Source organism: Haemaphysalis longicornis, unplaced genomic scaffold (assembly GCF_048455015.1).
Source record: "Haemaphysalis longicornis isolate Haplotype H1 unplaced genomic scaffold, Haemaphysalis longicornis Haplotype H1 scaffold_5, whole genome shotgun sequence".
NCBI lineage: Eukaryota > Metazoa > Arthropoda > Arachnida > Ixodida > Ixodidae > Haemaphysalis > Haemaphysalis longicornis.
The window spans coordinates 64,425,217-64,450,709 of NW_027526385.1; the positions used below are offsets into that span (position 1 = coordinate 64,425,217).

The 25,493-nt window shown below is 44.6% G+C and overlaps 1 protein-coding gene across 3 annotated transcripts; it reads left to right on the forward strand.

The window, feature by feature from the left end:
• The first annotated feature begins 6,794 nt into the window (after positions 1-6,794).
• Positions 6,795-24,663, forward strand: LOC144138332 (uncharacterized). 3 transcript variants are annotated; one of them, XM_077670562.1, is made up of 6 exons: positions 6,795-9,316; positions 10,844-11,057; positions 12,802-12,915; positions 13,323-13,456; positions 16,875-17,180; positions 20,377-24,663. In XM_077670562.1, the coding sequence occupies exons 1-6, from the start codon at positions 6,827-6,829 to the stop codon at positions 20,587-20,589; spliced, it is 3,471 nt and encodes a 1,156-aa protein (XP_077526688.1). In that variant the 5' UTR covers positions 6,795-6,826; the 3' UTR covers positions 20,590-24,663. The 3 variants fall into 3 exon arrangements, with proteins under 3 accessions (XP_077526688.1, XP_077526687.1, XP_077526689.1); XM_077670561.1 differs by having other exon boundaries at positions 6,798-9,316; positions 12,724-12,915; XM_077670563.1 differs by lacking the exons at positions 6,795-9,316; positions 10,844-11,057 and having other exon boundaries at positions 12,490-12,915.
• The last annotated feature ends 830 nt before the right edge of the window (positions 24,664-25,493 follow it).

The window sequence follows — 25,493 nt, forward strand, 5'->3', positions numbered from 1 at the left end:
CTTTCGTTCTATGTGGGATTGATTCGTGCCTAATATTTTCTGCATGCTGCCTCTATTTTTTTCTGATGAAATAAATGCATATACCACACCGATGCTGCTTCTGCTAGATGACAAGTCGTCAGCGATACTTGTTACTTTTTATTTCATTCTATCGACCTCATTACTACATAGGGCGATGTTTTCGATCTTTTTGGGGCCGTTTTGTGAGAAGTTCTGTCCTTTTCTTTTTTCAAAAAGAAGGGAGAGCAATTACACATGACGTTCGAATACCTTTTTTAAGGGTAGGGAGGTGAAGACTTCACAGGTGCACCGTTAGATATATTTTTCTACACAAACCAACTGTATAAATTATTTCCAGGAAAGTTCGTCCTAACGTCGCAAAAACGTTCACAAAGCCAGTACGTTTCTTGAAAGAAGCAATGCAGGACTGCGAATGCGAAGAACGGTGTTTACGCCTGATGATCATTGGCTTTGGGCTGAAATGAGCTAGCGACGATAGTCTCTCTTGAGTTACTATAAACCGAAAATTTTGGTCGGTAGAGACTGCCTGTCAGCAAAGATGAATTTATTATCAATCTTCGTATCAGTGATACAAAGTAACAACCTAGAACAATAAAATAAGTGGAGCGACTGATACAAAACTGAAAGAACCCAAAGGATAGCAGTTGGACACTTCTAGAAACGCATATAATTTAACGTTGATTGAAACAAAATGTTAATAAACAAACAATTTAGGCTTGGTTGCACCCAAAAGATTAACATGGAAGGGAAACAAGGTATATAATCATTAGCTTCAAGAATGCAACAAGATACGGTACAAGGGTTGTGTAATGCCAGTACGAATACTGTGGCACAATAAAAAATAACACTAACAACAAAATAACCAATCGTAACTACAAATATCTCTAAGGGCACAAGTATGGAAAACTAGCATGAATAATAACCGTTTTGTTCGACACCTCCACAAATCGGGTTGACTAATATCGCAGAAACTCTCTCTCACCCGACAGGACCAACTCACCCTCCAAAATGCCACGAAGTGTCTGAAATAGGAAAGCAAAGGACAAGGCATACGCAGCCTGCGGTTCTGTTCAACGGCCCTACAGTTGTTACACCACAGCACTTCATCGCCAATTACTGCGAATAGTTATCCAAGGGGAGGGCTAGGGCAATGATCTCTCAACTTGCAAGCCCCAAACTTGGAGCGGCACCGCGTATGAAGCGCCAAAAGCAGCGTGCTACAGTGCATCTTCAGAGAGTTTGTGCTGTGGATCCGGTTGGTCGCTGTTGGGACAGAAAGCGTTCTTTTACTTTCCAGCGAAATAATGTGGCTTTAGTTGGAAAAACTCGCCTACCTTTTTGCCACTTAATGTTCCAGGCGTTTTCAGGCAGCCTTACTGAAGTCGTACGTAACCAGGGAAAATCTGGTGGATCTACTCGCTTGGCCGACCTCGCTGTAACTAGTTTTTCACATCGACTGGCAGGTTGTTCATTCATAATGTCAATATCGTCACCTAACGCTCAAATTTTCTTAACTAAACTAATGGCGGCCTTGCAAAGTCCCGATGCGATAGCTGCACTGGGCTGCAGGTTGCTGGCCATTATTGGGCAAAGAAGGCGTTTAGAGGGAGCGATAAAGTAGAAGATCTAAGGTCTTCCCGGAGCTTCTGCGTCACTGAGAAGCGAAGAGACGACTCTGTCCCTCAATTCAGACATTCTTCGAGGGAAAGAAAAGTCCGGAACGAGAAGTTTATCATAACTAAAACCTTTCTCAACCCCTAATTCTGGTAGCATTGTTGAGCAAAAAGAAAACATTAGGCAGATTTGATGCAAAACATCAATGCACAAGTGGTACTTGAAGTGCTTTTGTAATTGAAATTGGACGTGTGCTTGATATATGCGATATAAAAAAGACGTGTTGAAAACAATATTTCTACCCAAAAATGGGAGAAGAGGTCGTGCGAGCTGGGACTTCGTGGCAGTGTTCCACGTTTAAGAGTAGCACAGGTTTCCAGTAGAAGGCGCGAGCGGTTGAAGGCGGGAAAATTGAATTGCGTCTGACGTGCCTTTAACGAACCTTTACTGTGTTTCTTTTAGGAGGATCAAAACGTAGCGGGAGAGCGTCAAAGCTGAACGGAGGATGGAATAGAGGCAGTTACGTGGCAGCGGCGACAAACGACTGTCGTCTTTCGACGATATTTGTTGGGAAGTGGGCAGATACGAAACAAATATTTTTGAAGTTCCGCTAGTCGCTCCTTAAAGCCATGAAGAGAAAATACAAGCTCGTGTAATTTGAAAGAACTAGGATTCAGTATCTCACTCAGCTCCATTACAGCACCAAAAGATGTTTCTTTAACACAAAAAAGCAAGAAGTATTTAGGAACTTTCAAATTTTGCGCCACAGTGACGTGTTATGAGCAAGAATGACGTCATACAGGCAAACAATAAAACATAATTTTCAGTGCGTTAACTGCACGTTAGCATTCAAGTAATGCGGACAAATGGAAGTAGAGGCCCCATTACAAACGTCCAGTCATGTGTCGTCGCGACAGGTCAGTTAGGCGGCCGCCAATCGCATAAACAAGGTTCCATGACGTCATAGAATAGTTGCGGGAAATTGGCTAGGGGGTCGCGACTGCTTCACACGTTTTCTTTAATATCTCCGTTATTTGTTCGAAGAGTGCGATGATATTGGTATCACTGTTATCGGGACTAAGCAGTCTTTCTAATAAACCAAACTTGTATTTTGTCTTCATGGCTCCTTTAAACTGAACGCTACCGCTCAGATGGTTTGATAATGACAACAAACTCTTGGTCAGAAGAAGGAAAAATGGGAGTATCTGCCTTCTGCGTAGGCTGTACTCTTCAATTGGAGGCCGATGGAGTGCTTACTACAGATGTAGCGACAATTTACAAATGTTTTGCCGCCTTAACACAGAGTAGCTAGTAATCACAAATACGTGAACATCACACCGTTGTAGAGTTTTCGGAATAAATGAACCAGATTTAAATTGTCCTACTATGTGCATGTTACAATAAAAAAAATTGAGGTAATAATTCTGGCGTTCTACTGATATTAACGTCGCCAGCGTGGGTATTCAACTTAAATTGTTTAACGGCTAGTACCTAACACTAGCGTTCATACCAGATCGAATGTTTTACGTAGCGCTGGGTGCGAAGAGTAGTTGGATTTATTTGGTGTTAATGAGAAAATACCTGCCTGTCGTTCATCCAAAACTGAACGTTTCTACTCCTGTACCTTCTGCCTTGCTAAGTAGTCAATGCCTTGGTCACAGTTCTGAAAGGAAAAAATACACCGTGTGCTCTTAATCTGTCCCAAACTGCACATTTCAACTCGTAAAACCTTCTGCCTTTTGAAGTGGCCCATATTCTGAACATGAAATCCAGAAACAAATACACCAGGTTTCCTTAAGTTTATGTTATATGCAAGTCATTTTCTTTCGAACTATCGCAGAGAGCCACAGGTAAAATACTGCATATACCGTATCTCCGGAAAAACTGAGCGGGTCTGCGAAGGAGCTAACGCGCATATAAAGGAAATCTAGAGGATGTACACGGCTACCTTTGTGCCCTCGTAGTGTCTCCTTTGTTTTCATTTTGACCGCTGAAGAACGTACAAAATACCAACACACGATCTATATTGTTTCTCGTGGTTGACCTGGTAAGGCACGAAGCTTTATTTTTTTCCCGAAAGAGTTGGAGAGAGAGAGACCGCTAGGTGACAGGCGCGGGCCAAGACTAATCGACAGCTCTGCGCGACTTCGGTTGCTGTTGACAACCGTCCCGCCTACAGCTATCGAGCCTCGAGTTTGCTGACGTTGAGTCTCTTCCAGTTCCTCCAACCTCCTCACCGGCTTGAAAAACCTTTCGTGCAAAACTCTATAGAACCCTCTGCTTATTCCTCTCTGCCACAGGTCGCACGTAGTCGATTGCCAACTCTCTGAGGGATGCGTGCTTTGCTTTTAATTATTCCGAAGTCCCCATTACGACGTCGCTCAAAGCACTACCTGTAGGCATGGATCCTCAGATTTATGTTTTAATGACAAACGTACTTGTCTTTCGATTCAGCTTCTGCTAAACCACCTAGCTGAAGAAACAAAACAAGAAAACTACCCCCCAAAATTGCAACAAATGCGATTCCTAAGCTGGTGAGTATACCGGTACTAATTTTTCTACTAGCACAACTGCGGTTAAAAAGACAGCTTCACAGAAAGAACTCCGAACGTTAACACGCTCGCAGACTCACTTTCTTACCGTTCATTAATGGCATTCCCCTGGCAATAACTGTGATACTGAGCCACAGAAACGTGCTTTATCGCATTCGCCTATGCTCTTCGACTAGGATCCTTGTGCTGTTGGTACTGCCCACCTACGAGACCCTGGAAAACAGACGGAGAGGAGCTGCTTTTGTAAGTGCACGCATTACTTTGAAAATTGATTTCTTGGCAAAACCAAGGGGAGGCTGAGACTAAAGGCGAACGTGGCCTGACAGAGGCCTCAGCCACCCCGTTCGCCTTTACTGTCTTGTTCTAGGTGCTCGAAATTGAGTGAGTAAGCGCATATTATCACCTGGAACAATCTTTTTAGGGTAACAGCTGTTGTTTGAGAAGAAATTATTTCGTAATATATCCCCGCGCAGTTTATTCCTGATTTGTTCATAATCTTGTTGACACTATTTACTAAAATTCATCACCGCCGATTTAAAAATACGAGGTCCCGCGGCTCCTAAAAAAGCTGCAACGTGAAACATTTCCTACCGAGTTAAACGTCAGTACTTACTTCATAATGATATTGACAAATGGTATCACTTGCTTTTGTCGATGGTTTCTTCGAGCCCTCATCCATCGCCTCTGCGCACAGAAAATTCGTAAGTGAATACGGCCCTTGAGCCGCATTAACGTACTTTTTCCGCGGCCTCTAATACCGCTGCTATAAATTGCAGCTTGCGGATCACTTATGAGCTTTGGGAACCACACCAATGTCGCAACAAAGTATGGCCCAGCTTCGCAAATTACTTGTTGATGGAAAGTGCCTAATTTGGCTCGCGATAATTTACGGTAGTTAGTATTTTTTGCCTATTGCCGATACGGGTTGTGAATTTATCTATTCTTCTCTTAAAATTCAGGGACAGTCAGCGTTTGCTCATTAGAGGAGGTTTTAAAGTAATTAAAAAACAATAGATGTAGATTTCTTCGACATCACCAAACTTGTGTACATACATTTGTATTCTCCTAGCATAAGAAGCCCTATTTACGCTCAATGGAGCTGTTCCGGATTTTAGGATTTTTTCGTGGATTCAACATCCTGACAAAGTTTTCAAATTTGTCCTTAATTGCGGGCTGTGCTTCATGCACTCAAACTGACGTCATTTCGCATTAGCAAATTTTACGTTTCGTGAAGATTCCCAGCCTCCGTTTTAAGGTCCAACTTATTTTTTCTGTATTTTTTTATGTTTTGCTTTTTCACTGAGCGTCATACCGATGCATGGATGCGTTGAAAAGTCTGTGAAAATAGTCCGAAGACGCCTATGCACTTTGAATTTGTTGTTCCGCGTGAATTCCTCCCAACCACTGCGTTTCCTTCGTGACACACGGAAACTAGAGATGCATAACGACCTTTTGTCGGAAGTAATTGCAGCAGACTTTATTACTTTTTATTTGCACAAAGGTCACCACGTCTCCCTCCAGACAAAGTCACCATTAGTCGCTTCGTCATTATGCAAAGATGCACACACACACAGGTCATGCGTCCTCAGCACCATGCATTCCCGGGCAACTCACAGCAGGCGCCATTTCACAACAACTACAGTTATTCGTGATTTCATTAGGCAAATGACTCCTATTTAGGCCGCCACCATGTCAAAACGAACGATTGTAAAAAGACGATTCACTGTCGTTTCATTTGGCGTAACAACGTCATAAGGAGGCAGTAAATGTATTTTTACAGAGATCTTACACATTGTAGCCATCCAGACAACCTTAGCTATACATGACCGAAAACGAAGGAAATTTAAAACTAGACACACGATTCCGTTCAGTACTGCGCGTATCGAGCACCACTTAACGTAGGGAACCAGTGGGGGTATTGTTATGCTTTTCGTTTATCGGGCAAGCGCTTTACTATCTGTCTTCGTGACAGTTGTGGGCAATGTTGGATAGCTTCTTTTTCATTATTTAAGCTGAGCATCACACGGCGCTTTGCCGGAGGTCTACGTAAGTGCTCTTCCGATCACTTTCCAGTTAAAACATGGAGTATTTACTCTCAAAGACTCTTTCGATCATGAATACGAGCTAACCATCACACACCTGCGTAGTGGCTGTCGTTCAGTGCGAGCTTGAGTCACCAAATTCACACCCTTCCAATTTTTGCTGATTTTCTTAGCGTCACCCTTAATCCATTAGATGGAGTATTGATGCAGTTCTTGGCATGTCGCATTCTGGTGTGTCCTGCAACCTATTAGTACAAAACTTTCTATACCTTCCCTTTTTATTAATTTTTGTATTTCCCGTCACATAGCGAGGGAAGTTATTAAAGTGCATCAAAAATTATACATATTATCAGAAGCAATTACAAGGTACCTCACAGAAAAAATTCGGAACTTGTATGTTTAAACATTGTACCTTCTTATGTTGTGTGTGAAAAGATGCATGCCTCTTTTCACTCTGAAAATATTACTTGTGCTTTTATTCTTCAATATGTCCAGGCTTCGAGAGGAACGTCACATGAATGCATCTTGCCCCAAGGATGGCTATGCTGGAGGACCAAACTCAAGTCTATTGCTCCTCTTTTCTCGCGAAGATTTTTCATGCGCATGGAAGGCGCCGCACGCGTTGACGAGAAAATCCGGCACAAGCCACATTTTCTTGGGGGACTTCGGGGAGGATTAGGCAAAGCTAAAAGAAGACTGAAGCCATTGGCGGTACTTCTGAGCCCTTACCGACGACAGAAACGCAACGTTGAAGATTTCACAACGGAAGCAAGTTTGATAAATTCTTCACTTGAAGATCTCAAACCTGAACATAATTCAAAACTCATCGGTGACACCGTGCAAGACGATGATGGTGAAATCACAATAGCTACAACCACACAGAATCCTGAAACACTTCACAAAACAAAAATTGGCATCGCAGAACTGCCTCCCGAACATCTTTCTACAATCAGCGTCACAACACCAACCGGGAGAACTTTACCTGAAGCATTCGGATTTTCTAGTACTACAGTATTAGGGCATTTTGCGACCAGTAAGTCCTCTGACACTGATGCATTCGACCCACAAGGTAGTCAGACTACAACGGCAATGCAGGCTCCTACGACATCTGGGGCGAACTCACATGAGAGAAAAACAACAACTGATTTTACAACTGCGCAAACCCATGCAGATCCTGAGACTGCGACAAGTCTATACGATGGAACTATCGAGACCACAGGCCCCTTTCATGCCCCAGTTAGCGCAAGCGGCTCAACGGATAGCCCTGCAGTACATCAAACAATGCGAGAACACGGAGGGGAAGGCACAAAGGTTTGGACAACAAGTATGAAAGATTCATTCACTCAAACACCGACAGTCTTCGTCGGGGTAACAGAACAAGATTTTGTCACGACGGAATATGACAATGCATTTCGCACTACAGCTGAAAACGTTGCGACGGACAATACGTATGAGCCTGGATACACATCCGTTTATTCTGGTGGAACATTTACTACTCAGAGAGATCTACATACTACGTCGCAAAATACTGACGTCATTGCTTCTAGTGCTAGCCGTGCGACAACGGAAACAACTTCGGTTACACAACTACCGAAGCATATCTCCTCGTCAACAGCAGCCGCAGGTGCATATGACGAATTCGATACCACTTTACAAAGCGCTACGGCAACTAGGATGACAGATACTTCTACACCCCTTGCCAGCGCCGTCACTCGAACCAAGAGTTATTCTGGAGCATCAGAAATTGGCCAAACGACAGAAGTAACGTCAATTGGAAGTGAGGTGCGAAAGGCGACAGCTTCTTTTGTTACGGAGTTTGAAGTTTACGAGACACCTGAACCGACAGCAGCATTAGATGAAGTGTCTACGCCGAGAGAAGAACCAGTGGGGCACAGCGCGCTGACCTCTAACAACGTCACTGAAAAAACCACAGAAATGTCTTTCGGCTCCCATTCAACTAATCCGGCAGCTGTAACATCACAAAAAGAGTTTGTTACGACGCCGCGGGATCACACTTCGGGGGATCAGTTCAACACAGAAATGGGCACAGCCGGCGAAGCACTTTCATCTCCTACTCCAGAATTCCTCAGCCCGCCATCAATTTTGGGCGCTAATGTATCTGAGGACGGAATCATGACGTTACTACCAAGAAGCCCTAGAGCAACAAGTTTGTCCACTACAGAACCACCTCTGACTTCCATAAGTCCACCTATTGCTGTGGCCACCAGTGACATGTACACGGAATCTCGGTTTTACACCGATAAAAATGTGCATCTGACCTCGACGGAAGACACAAACATACCAACTACAGAGCTTTCTGAATCGAGAGTTCCAGAAGGAACTGAGGAAGGTTTCAGGGCAATGACTACACGAAGCCCGTTTACGCTAGTATATAGCAGTGTTACTGAGACCATTGTATCAGACACTGAAGAGTCCAGGGATCCGTCCACGCTGAACCCAGGGCAGGAAGTAACAGGGTGGTCTTCTCCCGATACTCAATCAGCTTATGCGTCACCATTACCAACGACATCCCTGCGGCCGAAGCCAGATCTAGAATTTACGCGGGGTGTTGTGTCACAAACTTCAAAGGGATTGACGCCTACATATGAAGAAATAGACATTACTCGTATGAGTATTGACAGCGCTCCATCATCAACCGAAAGTTACCAGCTGCCGACGTCCTTTGACTACAGTAAGCCTACCGAAGAAAGCATTCCAAATACAGAAGTACAAATTCTGTCAACCCATAAACCAGCCTTGCAGCCAACAACTCTGGTGGGTGATAGACGACAAGCAGAAAAGACCACTCTGGGCGTGTTCACCACAAGTGGGTACGATTTTTCGCTTACGACAACGTTAGAGCCAGAAGCCCACCAAACGTCGGAATCCAAACAGACTCAAGTCGCTTCTGAACAGCCGGTAACGGCAAGTTCTGGTTTTCCGGCATCTTCACCTGCGTTTTCAGATGCAAGTCAAGGAATGACAGACGTGACAACAGTCACGAAGTCCATAAAGGTCTCCTCAGTTTCAACACCAGTACCAGGACCAGTGTCACCAGCCATTCCGAACCCTGACAAGGTGACCGAGGTAAGCATTAAGCACTATTATTAAATTTTGCTAGTTACATGCGATGATAATAAGCGACTGGGGAAGCTCTCTTTGGTTTATTAGAATGTTAGAAAGCAAAAGCACAACGTCGCTTTCGCTACTTTGGCCAGTCGGTCTGGTGCAGTCGATCCAAGCTATAGCAAGGGCACTGAGTTTGACTTCAAGTGCCGTTTCCGAAAAGCTTCAGCGGAAAGGCAAGCTTGATGATTTAGTGGCGTTATAAGTATTCATATTACTGCAGCAGTTGTGAAAGTTTTTCAGAACGTCTTGCACATCTAAGCAAAATGAAGTAGAGCAAGAAGTGCTTTAGGCGAGAGTGAAGGAAACAACGCACTAACCTCGAAAGAATACAGCAGATTGCCTCAGGGACACTCAGATCCAGGCGGCTTTTAAGGATGATAGCCTTTCTTGGGCAATTTAAACGCGAACATTTTTGTCTGTCGGTGTGTTCGTATGTATGTATGTCTGTCAGTCCCACAATTCAGCCGCCCGCCCAAAAGTTAACTGAATTCTTGAACGAGACGTTTATGTAGGCAAAACTATTTTAAAACAACTATATCGGGTTGCAGTGTTCATACTTGTCAACATTTGGCGAGAAAAAAAAATTAGACATATCTGAGGCAAAACATCAGTAAATCAGGACCGTTTGCAGTGCTATTTGAATTAAAATGCTTAATTTCTTTATTCTTGCGATTGCAAAAAAATGCGGCTTGAAAAAAAGGTTTGACCCACAAACACATGAAGCGCTCGCGGCACGCGCTCGGGGCGGCATTCCAAGAAGTCCAACACTAAGAATAGGTTCCAGTATATTGCGCGCAGCATTGGAGCGCGGCAAAATTGAAAGGACTTGAGCAAAGCTCCACTGTGTTTATCATGGAAGGAGCGGCACTAAAAGGGAAGAACGAGAATGGTAGGCGGGAAAGAGAAGAGACGCATTCATGTGGCAGGTGCGGCAGAAGGCTACCGTCTTTCGGCGATATTTGCAGCGAAAGGAGCAGATACACGGCCAATTTTTTCTTTAACTGCTGTTTGGGGCTTGCGCATCTGACCTAAAATAATAATTCCGCCAGCGAATTTAATTACTGGCACACTAACGCTCTCCTTTCGTAAAACATTATATTATATTGCACACTGACAAGCGCCTCACGCAGGGTCACCACTGAAGAGCCCTAAACGCAGACCCATCTCGCGAAGGGACGCATCAGTCCTTTAAATAATTTTGGTTACCGCGCATTCGACATTACACCGTACCATATAACAGCTAAACTCGCAGTGGCAGTACAGCCAAATATAAGGAATCACCTTGTACAGTAATTGTGAAAACACGTGCGAAATTCACGCGTACATTAGTGAAGTTACATGCCCGATACGCATATCCACGAAAATAATGATCGCAGCTACAACGAAGCACAGTCTCAAACAAACGCTTTTTCGTGCATCATGCAAGCTTATTTATTTTCTTTGTTAAGGGGATTCTACTTTCCGATATTTCTTTTTTCGTTTCAGAGACCCGACAAGCGTAAGACGAAAGAGGCATCTACAGTGCTGCCGGAAGCTTATCCTAGCGTCAACAGCGTGCTCGTGCGTATCGGCCTAGATGCCGACTACGATGCCTGCGTTAGAGGCCGGAAGTGGCAGTTTCGGGACCATATGAGGCGGCAGCTGAGCGTCTTGCTCAGGGTGCCGCTTCCTGGAATCCGAAACGTCCGCGTTGAGCCAGGTGAGCAGGGCTGAGCATACCGCTATCAATGAAGACAGAAAGCGAATCCGTGCAACAGGCTTTTTAGGAATTGGCAGTACTAAGAACAACGAGGTGGTAAACCTGAGCATCCGGTTCAACGAACTCGTTCCTCAAAGAGGAGTGATTGCGTGCACAGCTCTGTCATGGAAAGAGACATAATAGCAGGATGTAGCCGTTTGGGGCCGACGTTTTTTATTACACCAACTGTGCTTTCGCCTGCACATTTTTATGGAGGTGGCTGAGTCATCAAAACTGCGCACAAATCAGCACAAACTTTCAGATTGATATTTCATCGAGAAAGAAAAGTGTAAGAATACTAGTTATACATTTTTTTTATAACTGCACAATTATTTTCTGTACTCTAGGCTCTTTTAAGTCCATTGGATACTAAGGGAAATTTTATACCATGCCACTAGCAATTTACGATCGTACTGGGGTATTTTATGTTGGAAGACTACGTCGATTGTAGAAGTTTTATTTTGATAAAGTGCCAATATAAAAGCACTGATTGCTGTGAGTAACTAGATGTGTAAGAATAGTAGTGTTTTTTGTTTGTCGTCAGTAGCGGTAATTTAGCGGCAGTTTAGTGTGATGGCACGATGTCGTAAAGTTCAGTTTAAATATGCTGAAAGCATCGTTTTCTTGGCTCCTTTAGAAATCAAGACGCCGCAACGAATTCGCAGAAGTACTAAATGCCCACAAAATAGATGTCTCGCTAGTTATGTCAATGATAAAACTAAGTTTATAGGGTGTCAGGCATACTTTATTGTACGTTATGCACACTTATGTGCACGACCATGCCACGAAGAACGCTGAGCTGTAAGAAGTGTCTAGTCTTTAGTAAATACATATGGGTGGGAAACCAGTGGACATAAAAGCATAGTTTTTCGCCTGTGGTCCCTGAATATCAGGTATACTTTAGGCCAGAGAGCATGGGCACAAATTGAAGAAGAGTCGTGGGCCTAGAGCAAACTACAATTTTATTTCCGATAGTTTCTATGACATTGCAATAAACACAACTTCCGCAAAGTTAAATTTCTTTGGATTGGGATGTCACCAAATTGAACAAATAGGCCGAAAAAGCCAGATTTCAGCGGTGTACGACCATAATAAGGACGTTGCAAATTACGGCTTTCGTAAATGCGAAAGGTGGTAGGAGGGACCGAATTTCAGCGATAATTACCTCGTCGCAAAAATTGTAACGATGGTTTCTTACACAATACTTAACAATGGTGTGCGGATACACTCCTTTCTCAAACCAACAAGCAACATTTATTTTTGTTTGTAAGGTTTTTAACCCTTAGTACTTAACTATTTTTTTTCACTGTGAACCAAACAGGAGCTGAAATTAACATAAAACGATACGAGAAAAGTGTATAGGGCGGACGCAGTTTTTCTTACACAAGCATTTGAAGCTCGTCGTTTAACCTGCAGCTGCAATATTTTGAGAAACCACAATGGGAAAGTTTTCATCTCACTTTCCCCACAAGCGAAGGGCCAGCTGCAGCCTGAAATATTCCGTATCCTTTCGCTCCACGGTGACTCATCGGCCAGCTGCTTTTTAGGCCAGTCAACACGGCAAACGAAATATTGCATGGGAAGGACACACCGTTCCGTTCTAACTTTTTCACTTTTTGCTTGCAAGGAAGCATCGTAATAGAGGCTGACCTGGTTCCCGTAAAGACACCTACGCTTCAGCTGGACAAAGCTTCCTTGGTTGCAGCCCGTGCAGACCTGCAACAGCGCATTGACCAAGGCACGGTCCTAGTCACCGATTTGGAAGGAAACCGCCTCCCGGTATTCACCAGCACAGTTCACTCGCTGCAGCCACCCCATGGTGAGCCTTCGTTAGAGAAACAAATGTAACTTTTAAATGTTAACCGTTGCTACGGCGTTTCTGCAACACGTTTTTCAACCTTTTTTTTAAATCTTGGATGCTTGTAGGACGTACTCCGCCAAACATCCAGTATTAGGTCGAAACGTACCTCAGATAGAAATTACTGCCCTATGCCCATCAGATAACCTGCGCGTAACGCAAGCTTGAAAGCATCGTACAGTCTTAGGCAGTGACGGAAGCAGTTCAATGGTCAAGCCGTGGTAGATTGAGGGTGACGATGATGACGAATTTTAAGGCCTGAAGGCCCGCTGAAAGCAAGGAGTGCCAAAAACTGCTACGGGTACAGAATGAGAATCTTTCTGGGACAAATGCGACGTTGGTAACCGACGTTGCACGGTATTGCGCAGGGACGTCCTACTCTCCGGCGCTCCTCGCGGCCCTGACCGCGATGTTCGTGGCGGCGGCGTCCGTGATCGTGGCGGCCTTCTGCTTCGCCAAAAAGCATCTCAATGAAGCTCACGTCTCTCCCTCTTCGAAAAGAGTAAGTGCACTTGGGATTGCCCACGGTGTTCTCGCTAACTTCCGAAGATGAAGCCAAACTTGATTTTTCTTTTTTCCCTAACTAAGCGTCTTGCACTTCATCATTAGAATCAATCAATCAATCAATCAATAAATGAATGAATGAATGAATGAATGAACGAATGAATGAATGAATGAATGAATGAATGAATGAATGAATCAATCAATCAATCAATCAATCAATCAATCAATCAATCAATCAATCAATCAATCAATCAATCAATCAACTTTTTAAAACTTGATCCGAAGGTTGCGGGATTGTGACTGATCGAATGGCAAAATAATCATGGCATGATTCACATGCTGTCTAAGATAAGGGGTTGTAACCAAGGTGTTAAGAAACCTACAAAGGGACATAAGATCGGCAGCTCAATAGCTAACGTGGCGCCATTGTGTGCCCTCCTCAGCCTGGAATACTGAGCTTGTGGTGCACTTAAATGATTTCGCGGGGCAAAATGATATGCCAACTTTTGAGGAAGAGCTCAGTACGACAGAACTACGAGGCTTCATTTAGTATTTATCAACTTACACGAAGTACTTTTTTAAGACAAATTTGCTGTCAAAACAACAAATGATCGGTACGACATTGTTTTGAAGCATGTGGGATATCTTTGCAGGCGAGTGCGCATTCCGAAACTAAAAAGGCAGACAAGAACATAAATATTGAACGAAGTTGAACTAGTGTTCACCCGGAAATAAGCAAAATACTGGCGTGGTGTAACGAAACGGCAAGCTCACAAATACTATACGAAAAATTTTTGGTGACGCAAGGGCCCCACTTGAGTACCTGTGAAAAAAATGAACTCAAAGTTACAGGTCGAGAAGATTTAAACTCAACAGCCTTAAATGTTTGTTTATGTGCAGCAAGGAGATTATCTACCCTCAGATGATTAAAAGCACTACACTCTTTATTGCGCTAACAAAAGGCTGTACTTTTGCGCGCTTTGGGAAGTTATTAAATTTGAAGCTTTATTATAACAGACGGTTGTCGCCTTCAATCTTTTAAGCAGGCTGGTAGCCAAGCGTACGATAATAAAGGTCAATCTCAATCTGTATCCCGTTTTGCTTTCAAAATCCTATGCATAAGCTATATAAATTCCGTTTCATTCCTGGTTTGTCCACGAAAACAACCGTTACCAGAGAACATTGGTCGGTTCCTGACCATTAGCCTTCCGGCACTGGTGTCATATACTTGAGACATTACCCAAAATTGTTAAAGCAATTATTAGTTTGCTGGGAAATAGTTCTTCAAGGATACCTCTTTTGGTAGATATCACCATTGTCCGTTTTTTGCGACAGCTTAACGCTAGGAAAAGGAAGTTGTTGCACTGAAGACCAAACTGACGTCGGGATGAACCAAAAGTCAAAGTCTTAGTTTGATGACGTGGTTTAAAATCTAAAAATACATGCACTATTGCTTTAATTTTTATAGATGCGGTCAGTGCCTTACAAAATAAAGTAAATCAAGAAAAAAACGCGTCTTCTGCAATTTAGATTATTTAGTTACCTGATGACTTAATTAGATGTCATGCCTGTTAATCGCTAATTACTTAAGTGCTTGTATAGACTTGAGGGTTCGGTAGACTGATCTCTCGCGATTAATCGCTGATTTTGAAGGCGGTGTGCATTAGGCACTTTGCGAACATGATCCGGGTGCCGTATTACCGCTAATGTGGTGAGCGTCTTTTGTCACTTCTCACTAGGCACCCCGACACAGTCGTGCAGGGAATAAGCGTCATGTTCCTCTTTGGCATTCTCAACATAAGTAGTCTTCTTTTTCGTCCTCCATCCTTTTTACTATGCCATAATTAGCGTACTTGGCATTAACACCGCAATTATTCATTAAACGACGTATCTCCAACGGCTCGCGCACTTATAAATGCACTTTGGCTCTCAAGTACCACTAACGAAAATGCACGGACTAGTTCGCTATGTAGTGGACTTGGAATATTCATACAGCATCATTATAATGATAATGTGTGTATGTGGGCAGAGTAATAAGTCTAATAAGTCTATTTTCGTTGAGGTTGAGTTAAATACAATCTCGCTAAGACGACAAAGATGTCGGAGATGCCGAAATCGAATAGTTCTGATTGCTGAGCCGCTCGCTCGATCGCTCGCTCGCTCGCTCACTCACTCACTCACTCACTCACTCACTCACTCACTCACTCACTCACTCACTCACTCACTCACTCACTCACTCGCTCGCTCGCTCACTCACTCACTCGCTCGCTCGCTCACTCACTCACTCGCTCGCTCGCTCACTCACTCACTCACTCACTCACTGACTCACTGACTGACTCACTCACTCACTCACTCACTCACCAATAGCGGTTAAGTTAGGTTGTGTAAGATTTGTTAACAACTGCCGTTTTTGAAGTCTTCCGCCAAGCCACTGTACGGTAGTTGTGTTGGCTGGGACCTCAGAATATTAATTTGGTGGCTCGTGTCTACAATGCCTCCAAGCTCCTCGTCCCCATGACCTCAGGCCATGGGCCTCCTGCCAATAAATAAAAACGTACAGAAGTCGTTGCACTCGCAATGATAAGCCTCCCGGTCCAGGGAACATTTTTAACCCGAACCTTTGGACACTGACCGTGTGGCATGCAAACGCCATCGGCACCGTCCGCGCTTGGACAATGTTCGACTCGAATGTTTGTGTGCTCGCTCCCGAGGAAACGAGCAGCTCTCTCTTCGCGAAGAGGTTGGCTCATGGCACGGCACAGGGCCGTGTTAGCTTCGCCTGGCCGGCTGTTTGTCCTCTCCGTGTGTTTGAAGAACTGCTAAGTGGGTCCTCTCCACGACCGTATCACTTTGGTCTCGCCCGAACTCACTTCTCGACTACTTGCACACCCCATTGCACACCTCACTACACTCACTATATGCATACTTACTCGCGTTTTGTCAGCTCTCCCGACCCCGAATTGTCCTTTCGCCTTTCTAATTGCACGCATCGAAAAGAAGGGGTAGTTGCATAAGCGAAGCCAAACCATGAATACAATTACAAAATTATTGAGTAGCTCTTGGGCCTGTTTACCTCTAGTGGGTAAACGTACTAACAGAACACTAACCAGTTACTTTTCACAGTATCCACTAGGTACTATGTTTTTACTAACTGTCCACGCATAACCTAGTAAAAAGCTACGCGTGGCAATGTGGATCAGCTGAGCACGCAGCACGACGTAGACACATTTAGCAGGCACATAATGAATAAAGAATGACTTGAGCAAAAAAACCGAGTGGACCTTTTAACTAGCTTTTTTTGTTAGGAGTGTGTGTTCACTCAGTTATGCTGTTATTTCAAATGCAGACAGAACACGGAGCATAGACAACTCAGACGTAAGGTCTATTTTGTGCTAACAATACTAAATGTTGTTCAGGATTTAAGAGCCGAGGAAGACGAAGAAGAGGAGGACGAACCAGAGCGCAGGTTCCTGCGTCTCGCCTCGCCCAACGTGCTGATGAGCACGCGACTAGATGGGCCAGCATCGGGGAGCATCCTTCGGGACGCCATGATTCTTCCTCGCAAATCTCTGGTTCCCGACCCGCCTGTCTACGAGCACCCTTCGATGGATGACGGAAGCGACGCACTTCCTCTGTCATCACTTTCGGTGCACGTGGAGAACGAGGTCCGGGAGCGTTCTACTGCAACATGGCAGTCGCACCCATGGGCGCCTTCATCCGTTGTAAGTATACCAGCTAGCCGACAACAGTTGAGTGCCTAATGCAAGCACAGTCTGTGACTTAAGTGGCATGTACATAGACAGCCCCTTCACCCTAGTTTTGTGCATAACCTATGAAGCTGAGCAGTTTTTTTCATGGATGATAGCCATGTGCTTAAAAGTGAACTGTTGTCATCTGATTCAGCGCCCCGTTGTACGTGAGACGTTTATTGGTTTACTGCTTGTACATAGTTCATTTGTCGCTTTCATTGTCATTCCCCATACCTTCCATATTCATTCCTTTCTCTTTCTGTCCCCAGTACCCTCCCCCCAGAGGGAAGTAGCAGGCCCAAGATCAATTTCTCAGGCCGACCTCTCCTCCTTTTCAATAAACATTTACTCTCTCTCTCTGTCTATGAAGCTAAGTCACTATGAAAGCATGGGTGATCTCTAAAAAACGAGTGGAACAAACACTAGGTCAAAGTGTTGTTGAGAATATTTCTTAAAATGGATTCATGTAAGGGCTGTCTATTGGCGGGCTTTCTATCAACGCGGAAATTTTGTGTTTAGGAACTTTCAAGGTTTTATAAAGACGGAATGGCTCATGGATTTGCATCCTCCTTATAATATGGCTGTACAGGTGCCGTCATAACTAATTGAAACAAGACTTGTGAATATCACAAAATATTTGTCTCACTGGCTTTATGACAGCCATAAACGGTTTAAAAAAAGATTTTTTTCTAGTAAGGAGGACTCCTTTAAACGCACACCGATGCAGCCAGGCAGTTTCCGTAAGAAGAAATACCTGAAAACTTAGGAGACAGTGTTCCTATAACTTTTAGCGGGAACCTGAACATGTTGGAAGCACAACACAAGAAAAATCGCTTTCAGGGGCCTTGTGAGGATTCCCTCTGGGAGAAGCACACGAACAAACAAACCAACAAACACGCAGGCGCACTCCCGCATGCAAGTTAATAATATAAATTTGGGGTTTTCGGGTCCGAGACGGCACAGAGTGCAGTTCAAAGCAGCTGCGCCGGCTGCTGAATTTGTGAAGCGTCGGATGCATTGTCCATGGGTTGTGCGTTCGGATTTCACCCGTCTCGGGTATTGGCCCTGCATAATTTCCCAACGTTGAAAAATTACTTTTTCTACACATAACAGAAACGAACCGTCCTCTTATGCCTTTTTTCAGGTTGACTTCACGGCTGTATTTCGTTTACAAACACATTCCAAATATATTGGGTTGATTTTCTTTCCACACCCGTCGTTAGAGGCTTAATTTTAACGCTCCAGTAATGAGACTCGGTATTTACAGCAACGTTGCAAATTATTAATAACTTGCCTGCAAGACGTTGGCAAAAGACGAGAGGCAGACTCGTCCCTTTCATATCCGTTTTAAAGCGAAGCTTTTTATTCCTCTCTGATGGCGCCATCTGTCGCGCGAAATGCACTGCGGGAAAGCCACTTCTACCCAATGGTTTCCACAAAACGATGATGATTATGAGCAAGGCTCATCAAACGCTTCAAGGAAAAACTCTTCCGGTGGTAGGAGTCGAACCTGGGTCCCTGGCGTTATGATGCCGACGTCTATCCGACTGCGCCATTATGACACGGTCGAAGCAGTTTGGATTTTGGCTTTAATTTGACTTAGGTTTTATGTGAGAAGAGATTCCGTTTTAACCACCTTTCTTTTAAGAAAAGGACTTGGATTTATTTTTGTGTTTTGAGTTAACGCCATCGGACGCCGTATATTCCAACCATGTACAAGTCCCCAAAGCTAGGTTATCTTGCACAGGGTTAAAATATTTATAAAGGTTTTTCTCCGCGAAAGTGAGATCCCGGCCACGGCGGGTTTTTTTTTTACGTGAGATAAGGACTTCGCTCGCGGAGATTTGAGTGCACGTTAAACATGCCCAGGTGATTTGAAGGAATTACCAAGTGCTCCACCGCTGGTGGTCCTGGAATGTCAGTTGTCTCTTTGCCCCGTCACACCCCAAGCCTAAGAAATTTTGCTTCAAACGTCCCCTGCGACCACGGGGATATCGTTTGTACATACCGCATGCTTTAAGAATACCATCAGCACTGCTTATCCGTCTAACGAGTGGCAACTATTTACCATCGCTCCTTCATATTTGTGGAATGGTCTACGGCATATATCTGTCTACCGTAGATTGTTTGATACATGATGGTGTATATGAACTTGGCCTGAATTGCAAAAATCAAAGGCCCCTCATATGTATAAAGGTGGTTAAAACGCGAATCTTTCTCTGAGAAAACTGAGTCAAATCAGTGTAAAGTATCCTTGCTTCCCAAACTCCAAAATACAAACTGCCAAATTGCAAAACCAATTCAAAGCCAAGCCAAGCCAAGTCCAAAGCCAGCTACATGAGCAACGAACCCAAAGGAAGTGCTGAGCGACCTGAATGCGATGATAGCACACAAGTGTAGACCCAGCGTAGTGTGGTGTAGTGTAGTGACCCAGGTTCTATTCCAACAGAAATGTTTTTTTTTTCTTGTTTCATCGTCGTCATCGCCTGCTTCATAATCATGCTGTCTCCAATTGTGTGAGGCTGGCTTTCCTGCTTTGCGTTTTGGCTACGACACCGCCATCAGTGAGACCAAAAAGGCTTCGCTTCAAAATTTTCCTTATGACTTAGAAGTAGCATTTTTTTCGGCTGGCGTACCCGGAAATTTTCCCGCCATTTTTTCGCGGGGCTACCATGGTTGCCGGACCAGGACTGCCCTCTGTTGATTAGCTCGCTTCATCCGTAAAGGTCGCGGATCTCTCAGCCCGCTCTAATTACAAACCCCCATCTCGATCGCGCCGTGGGCTCGGGCTCGAGCCTGGTTTTGTTTTCGCTTCGTCCCCATGGGAGGTACTACAAACGTATGGGGCCTGTAAAGGCAGCCCGTAAAGGGGAGGGCAGTCCTGGTCTGGCAACCATGGGGACGAAGCGAAAAAAACCCCGGGCTCCAGCCCGAGCCCGGGGCGCGAGCGCGCAGGCGTTTGTATAACCTGAGTGGTGTGAGAGATCCGCGGCCTTTACGGATGATGCGAGCTAACCAACAGAGAGCAGTCCTGGTCTGGCAACCATGGTAGCCCCGCGAAAAAATGGCGGGAACATTTGCGGGTACGCCAGCCGAAACGCTACCGCATTTTTGTTTATTTCATACATACTCAACAAGCATTGGTGTTTTTTTAAACCTATATTTCCAGACACCGAGCGATGGTTTTTCATTGGAACCATGGTCAGCAACGCCATCCCAGTCGGCGTCAGAGGCCAGTTTCCGACCAGTGGGCAGCGGCGTCACCTCAGTGTCTCTGGTTACACAAGACGGCATGTGGACAGCGGACAGTGGCGACTTCGGTCAAGCTGCAACGAGAGTACCCGCGCATAAGCATAGCGGGGAAAACGGCCATCTTCAATAGGCCTAGGAAAATGCGTGGCTTGCCAATTATTTATTTCGGCATGGAATCCGCGAATTCATTATCCCACACTTTTCTTCGCATGTCAGCACTCTGAATGACCTTGCGGGTTGTTTGGTTGGACGTGTTTTTTCTCTAATAAACACTCGTTGAAATGTTTATCTCAGTTATATTTACAGGTATCAAAAGCCCGTTCCTCTAAAAAATTGTTTTGCAAAGTCTTATAGCCCGTGTGTGTGTGCTTGCGCGTGCGTGTGCGTGTTCTTGTGCGTGTGTGTTTGCAGCTGTTAGTGTTACTACGAATAGAGCACGTAATAAGTAAAGCTAGCCAGCATTTTTAAAAGTCGAACATGTTTTGATACATAGGTCGTCTGTGTTTACATTACTTGGCAGTGAAGTTCGAATTGAAAGTTTTTTTTGCCTGCTATTCGACAGTTTCTTTGTTCCCTTACCTGTTACCCTCTGTGCATTGTTTTAACGTAATGAAATTATGTATCAATAGGTGTGATTCCATATCTCTTATAATGCGTGCAGGGCTCATACCCCAGCGGAAGCCCCGTAGAGTAATTGAGGTGTGAACATTGCCTCGATTACCTTATGAAAGAATATTGCAACCTGTACGCTGCCCGCTTTCCCGCTAGAAAGAAGCCTTGCTGCTGCAGATGTCATGTTCAAAGCAGTGCTGTAGGCGCTATATCCGCTAAAAAACACGGGAACGGACGAACAAATGATGAATGCTATAAAAAAGTTGAGGCGCTTGTCTGTTTGGTTTTTTCAGAAGTTCAATAACCTGCAGTTCCTGGAATGAATATTCGTCGAATTAGCCAGCATACCAGGATCAACAAAGCTGTATCCGTACATGTTTGAAATTAAGCAATGTGGCTCAAGCACGTGCGACGTAGTCGTTTCGTCGCTGCGTAGAAAATACCTGCACGACGAAAGCCGATTATTGTTTTACCTACTAAATGCCTACTCGAAGTTTTGTTAGCTGTACATTATGGGATCACGACTGCCACATGCTGAGAATATACGGGAATAAAATACTGACACGCGCAGTCTTGCGTGTAAAAAACGAAGACCGACGGTCACCAGCTGTCGCCGTGTTTGGAGGCGATCTAATAGTTCTACACGCATAATAGTTCATTTGGGATAATCAAAAGTTGTTGCTTTGAAGCAGGAATAATAGATGTGACGAGCATGTTCGTGTGTCATGTCTGCGCACCTGGTCATGTCTGCACCTGTGTCATGTCTGCGCAGACATGACGTTCTAAATACGCTAGTAAAGTTGACATTTTTGGCGACGCCGTTGTTTGAATACGTGTTACGTGTCTATCTGAGCATGGGAGCGGGTCTGTAGCAGCAAACGTACGCAAGGTTTGTGTTGCTATTTTAAGCTGCGGTGATAAACTTATACAAGCCAGGATGATTTTTGCATCCACCTCCTTTTGTGTTCTAAAACTGTACACAAAACACGAATTCAAGCACCGTTTCTCTTATCAGATACAAGCTTACCGGACACACCACGAGAACCCTTCGCCATCACCATCGTTGTCATCGTCGTCATCGTCATCATCATGCTCTTAATATGCACTGCAAGAGAGAGAGAGAGAGAGAGAGACAGGAGAGTGAGAGAAACTTTTTGCAAAAAAGGCTTAATGCAGCTTGATGGACGAAGACCGTAGCGCCTCCATGACTATGGCTGCCGGATCCGTGAGCTCATTCTGGAGATGCTGGTTTGAGCAATTCCGCGCTGCTTCCCACTGGTCGAAAGAGGGGTGAGGGGGAAGGGTTCAGATGCGCAGGCCCACATGTGAAGTTTTACTACGGCCCGTTTACCGCAGTTCTGGCTAAACAAGAGGGATTAAGTTTGAAGCTGACGCCAAAAACATTCTCTTCCACTAATAGGGATGGGTGGGCGGGGGGATATTTGCGGCTGAAGGGGCGGTAATGTCCGTGATGTCTGAGTACGTGAGTTAACCACTGCAGGACGAATGGCTCTCTGATTCACTTACAACTACAGTGTTGTCCACTTATAACAATATCCAAGTGCCAAGGAAATCCCATCGTTATAACCGAGCATTGTTATATGCGGGTTGCTAAATAAAAAGACGGAGCAGAGCTCAAAACATTTTATTTGCAGGCAAGCAAGGTTGTACTGCTACCTATTTGTGGAAAAGCAGCCATACACGGTCAGCTTTGTTTCCTGCACACGAATTTGGTGCACATCTTTTCAGAGCATCTATAGGTGCTTTACCTAGCTATAGTATATTCTAGGCACTATAGCTTAGCTGAGCGAAGGGTCCTTGGTGGAAACGAAGTTCCTGAGAGACTATCATGCGTTGGGCCTCCTGCGAATGTGCTATCCAGTAGGCTGTGCAACCGCGTCGTCAGAGGTGTCATTGCCACCGCTGTCCGCAGCACGTATCCGCGCAACGATCGCATATTCAGTGAGGCATACAGACGTTTCCAAAACATCGGCCCTGACGTCTGATCCGCGGAAAAACGGACGTAGTTTAAGAGGCACCCAGTCGAATTCAAAGCAGCAGGCACGGGGACGGGGCAAAGCGGCAGCATCGGGAGAGAGAGAAAGTATTTATTAAACTGAAAATATTTACAAGACGAAGTTCAGGGTGCTTGGAAGGATAACTGTTCCCCTCCTCCTCTCGCTTCCTCGTAAGCGGTGCAGTTGAATCGTTTTCCTAGGGGTAGACGGGATACGAGGCGCATCGCGGCGCATGGCGTCGGCGTGGTTGGCGCAGAAAGCCGGCGGCAGCTCGCATTTTCGGTACTTGCTGTAACCCGATTCAATCGTTATATCCGATATCGCGGCACTGGTGCATTGTAATAAGCGGTTTATTTTCCCATGGAAAGCAAAAAAAGTCGGACGGTGTCATAGCTGTTATCGTTATATCCGATATATTGTTATAAACGGTATCGTATAAGTGGACTCGACTGTACTCTTATCCCGCTCTCCTGATATCTGTAGTTTGCCACCAAATATCTCGGTTTTCTGCCTGAATCCAGTTATGAGTATTGTCGTACTGGTACAAACGCGAAATACAAGTATACATGGATTAATAAATTATGTACAGCTGTCGCAGTAAAAGGTGTGCAGTAATAGAAATTGTACAAGAAAAGTAAGCGCGGGCTGAATGATACTGCCTTACAGAATCGTGTGATGAGAGCACTTTGTTTTTTTTATTTGTAGGGAAGATTATAGTTGGATTTGTTACGCGAAGAATGATTAAATTGAAATAACTGGCAGCGTGACGGGGGTTTCTATGTTTGGTGTTTTTAAACTAAAGGCCTGATGCGCGCTTTTGGGGATGAAACGCGATTGTAACCTCCAGAAGCATTCGAAGAAGTGACCAGACTCCCAGATTTCACTTATTTAATTGCTTTTATTTCATATTAGGTCGAGTTTTATGTTACCGAAATTCCTATAATATACCACTCATTAAAACTTCCTTCCCCATATTTAAGTACAGCCATTTCGGTAACCACGGCAGGTAAATGAAAAATGCTCACATTGTGACAAAACGATTACTTGAAAATCGCGAAAAACGAACGCTTCTAGGTAGTGACAAAATATGCCTCGATCATGAAGGAGCACAACAGTATGCCCTTATCTCATAAACCACGTATGGGTATACATTTCGATATTTAGCAGGGGCGTTTACTTGATGGGCGAAACACCGTCGCACCGGTTCATTATTAGTTCGCAATTTGTGTCTTTGAAGGTTTGAAGATCGATTGGATGCACTTTCAGTGAACGTTGGACACATTTTTAGCTCTCGCGCTTGTCTCAACTTTTTGTGGGAAGGAAAGGTAAATTTGTAACTACGAACGAAGGTGTTGCCTCATTTCGTGTTTTCTGTGTAGCATATTACTTCTGATTTGGCTTACATTCTGTACTTTCGCAGTGGACACTGTCTAATTTTGTGGGAATACGCCACAGTCGACTTATAAGTCAGTTTCACTATGACTTAAAACCACGCAGGCATTGGTTCACGAAAAGTGGTTGATTTATTAAGGTAGTTCTGTCCATGCCTTCTGCTGTATATACCACGAAAATAAATGCATATAACACATATTTTCTGCCATTTTGCGCTTGAACTCTTTGCTGTGTGCCTGGAAAACTCGCTCTACAAGCTGCACGTTCACTGAAACAGTCAACTCTCCCTGCAAACACGTGGCCTCCCGTGTGCTATAAGCTTGAGAGTGAATTAAAAGTTTCTTAGAGGGCTTCAGAATGTTATCTTGCATACATACACGGTCCACGTGCCAACCTATCCCCCCAATTTCGGTTAGCGATAATCTTCTAAATGTTCATTTCTTTTTCTAAACGTCTGCTATCCCAACAACGAATAGACCTCTGTGACGCATTGCTGTGCGTGACCAATTAACCCCCTATGAACTGCCCTCCTACGCATTGCCTTTCGACGAACAGTTTATGCACCCCCTTCAGTACCTTAAAGGCGGCTCCTGCTGCACGTGCGGCTGCAGCATATTGTCGCGTGCTATAAACACGCAGTTGTTGAGCCGGGGTCCTTGAAGGTGATGACCAGATGAGTAGGGGCAGCCGGAGGCTATTCGGGAGTGCTCAAGCACAGGTTTCCAAACGCGAGCGCAGAGCTCTTTAAGACGATGATCCGAAAACACGCGCACCCAACTACTTCTTCGTCGTAACTTCGTCGTAACTTCTTCGTCGTCAATTACAGTACAGTCGCCTCGTGGGGCCGGTGTTAGGAAACATGTGACAATTATCTCCTGTCGCCCTTTCTCCGAGCTCTTCTCCAACCATCCTCCGGTAGAGGGGGCTTCCCTTCCCAGGCTCTCGTTCCTAGTTCTCGTGCCTCGCGATTTTACGTACCTCATAACGCAGGTGCTTGTAGTATATATAGTGG

Bases quoted from the DNA above. Each gene is read 5' to 3' on its own strand.
- LOC144138332 (XM_077670561.1), top strand. From the start codon at position 6,827: ATGCGCATGGAAGGCGCCGCACGCGTTGACGAGAAAATCCGGCACAAG. The intron at 11,058-12,723 runs GTGAGCAGGGCT...TTTGCTTGCAAG, and splicing joins AAACGTCCGCGTTGAGCCAG to GAAGCATCGTAATAGAGGCT. The intron at 13,457-16,874 runs GTAAGTGCACTT...AATGTTGTTCAG, and splicing joins TCTCTCCCTCTTCGAAAAGA to GATTTAAGAGCCGAGGAAGA.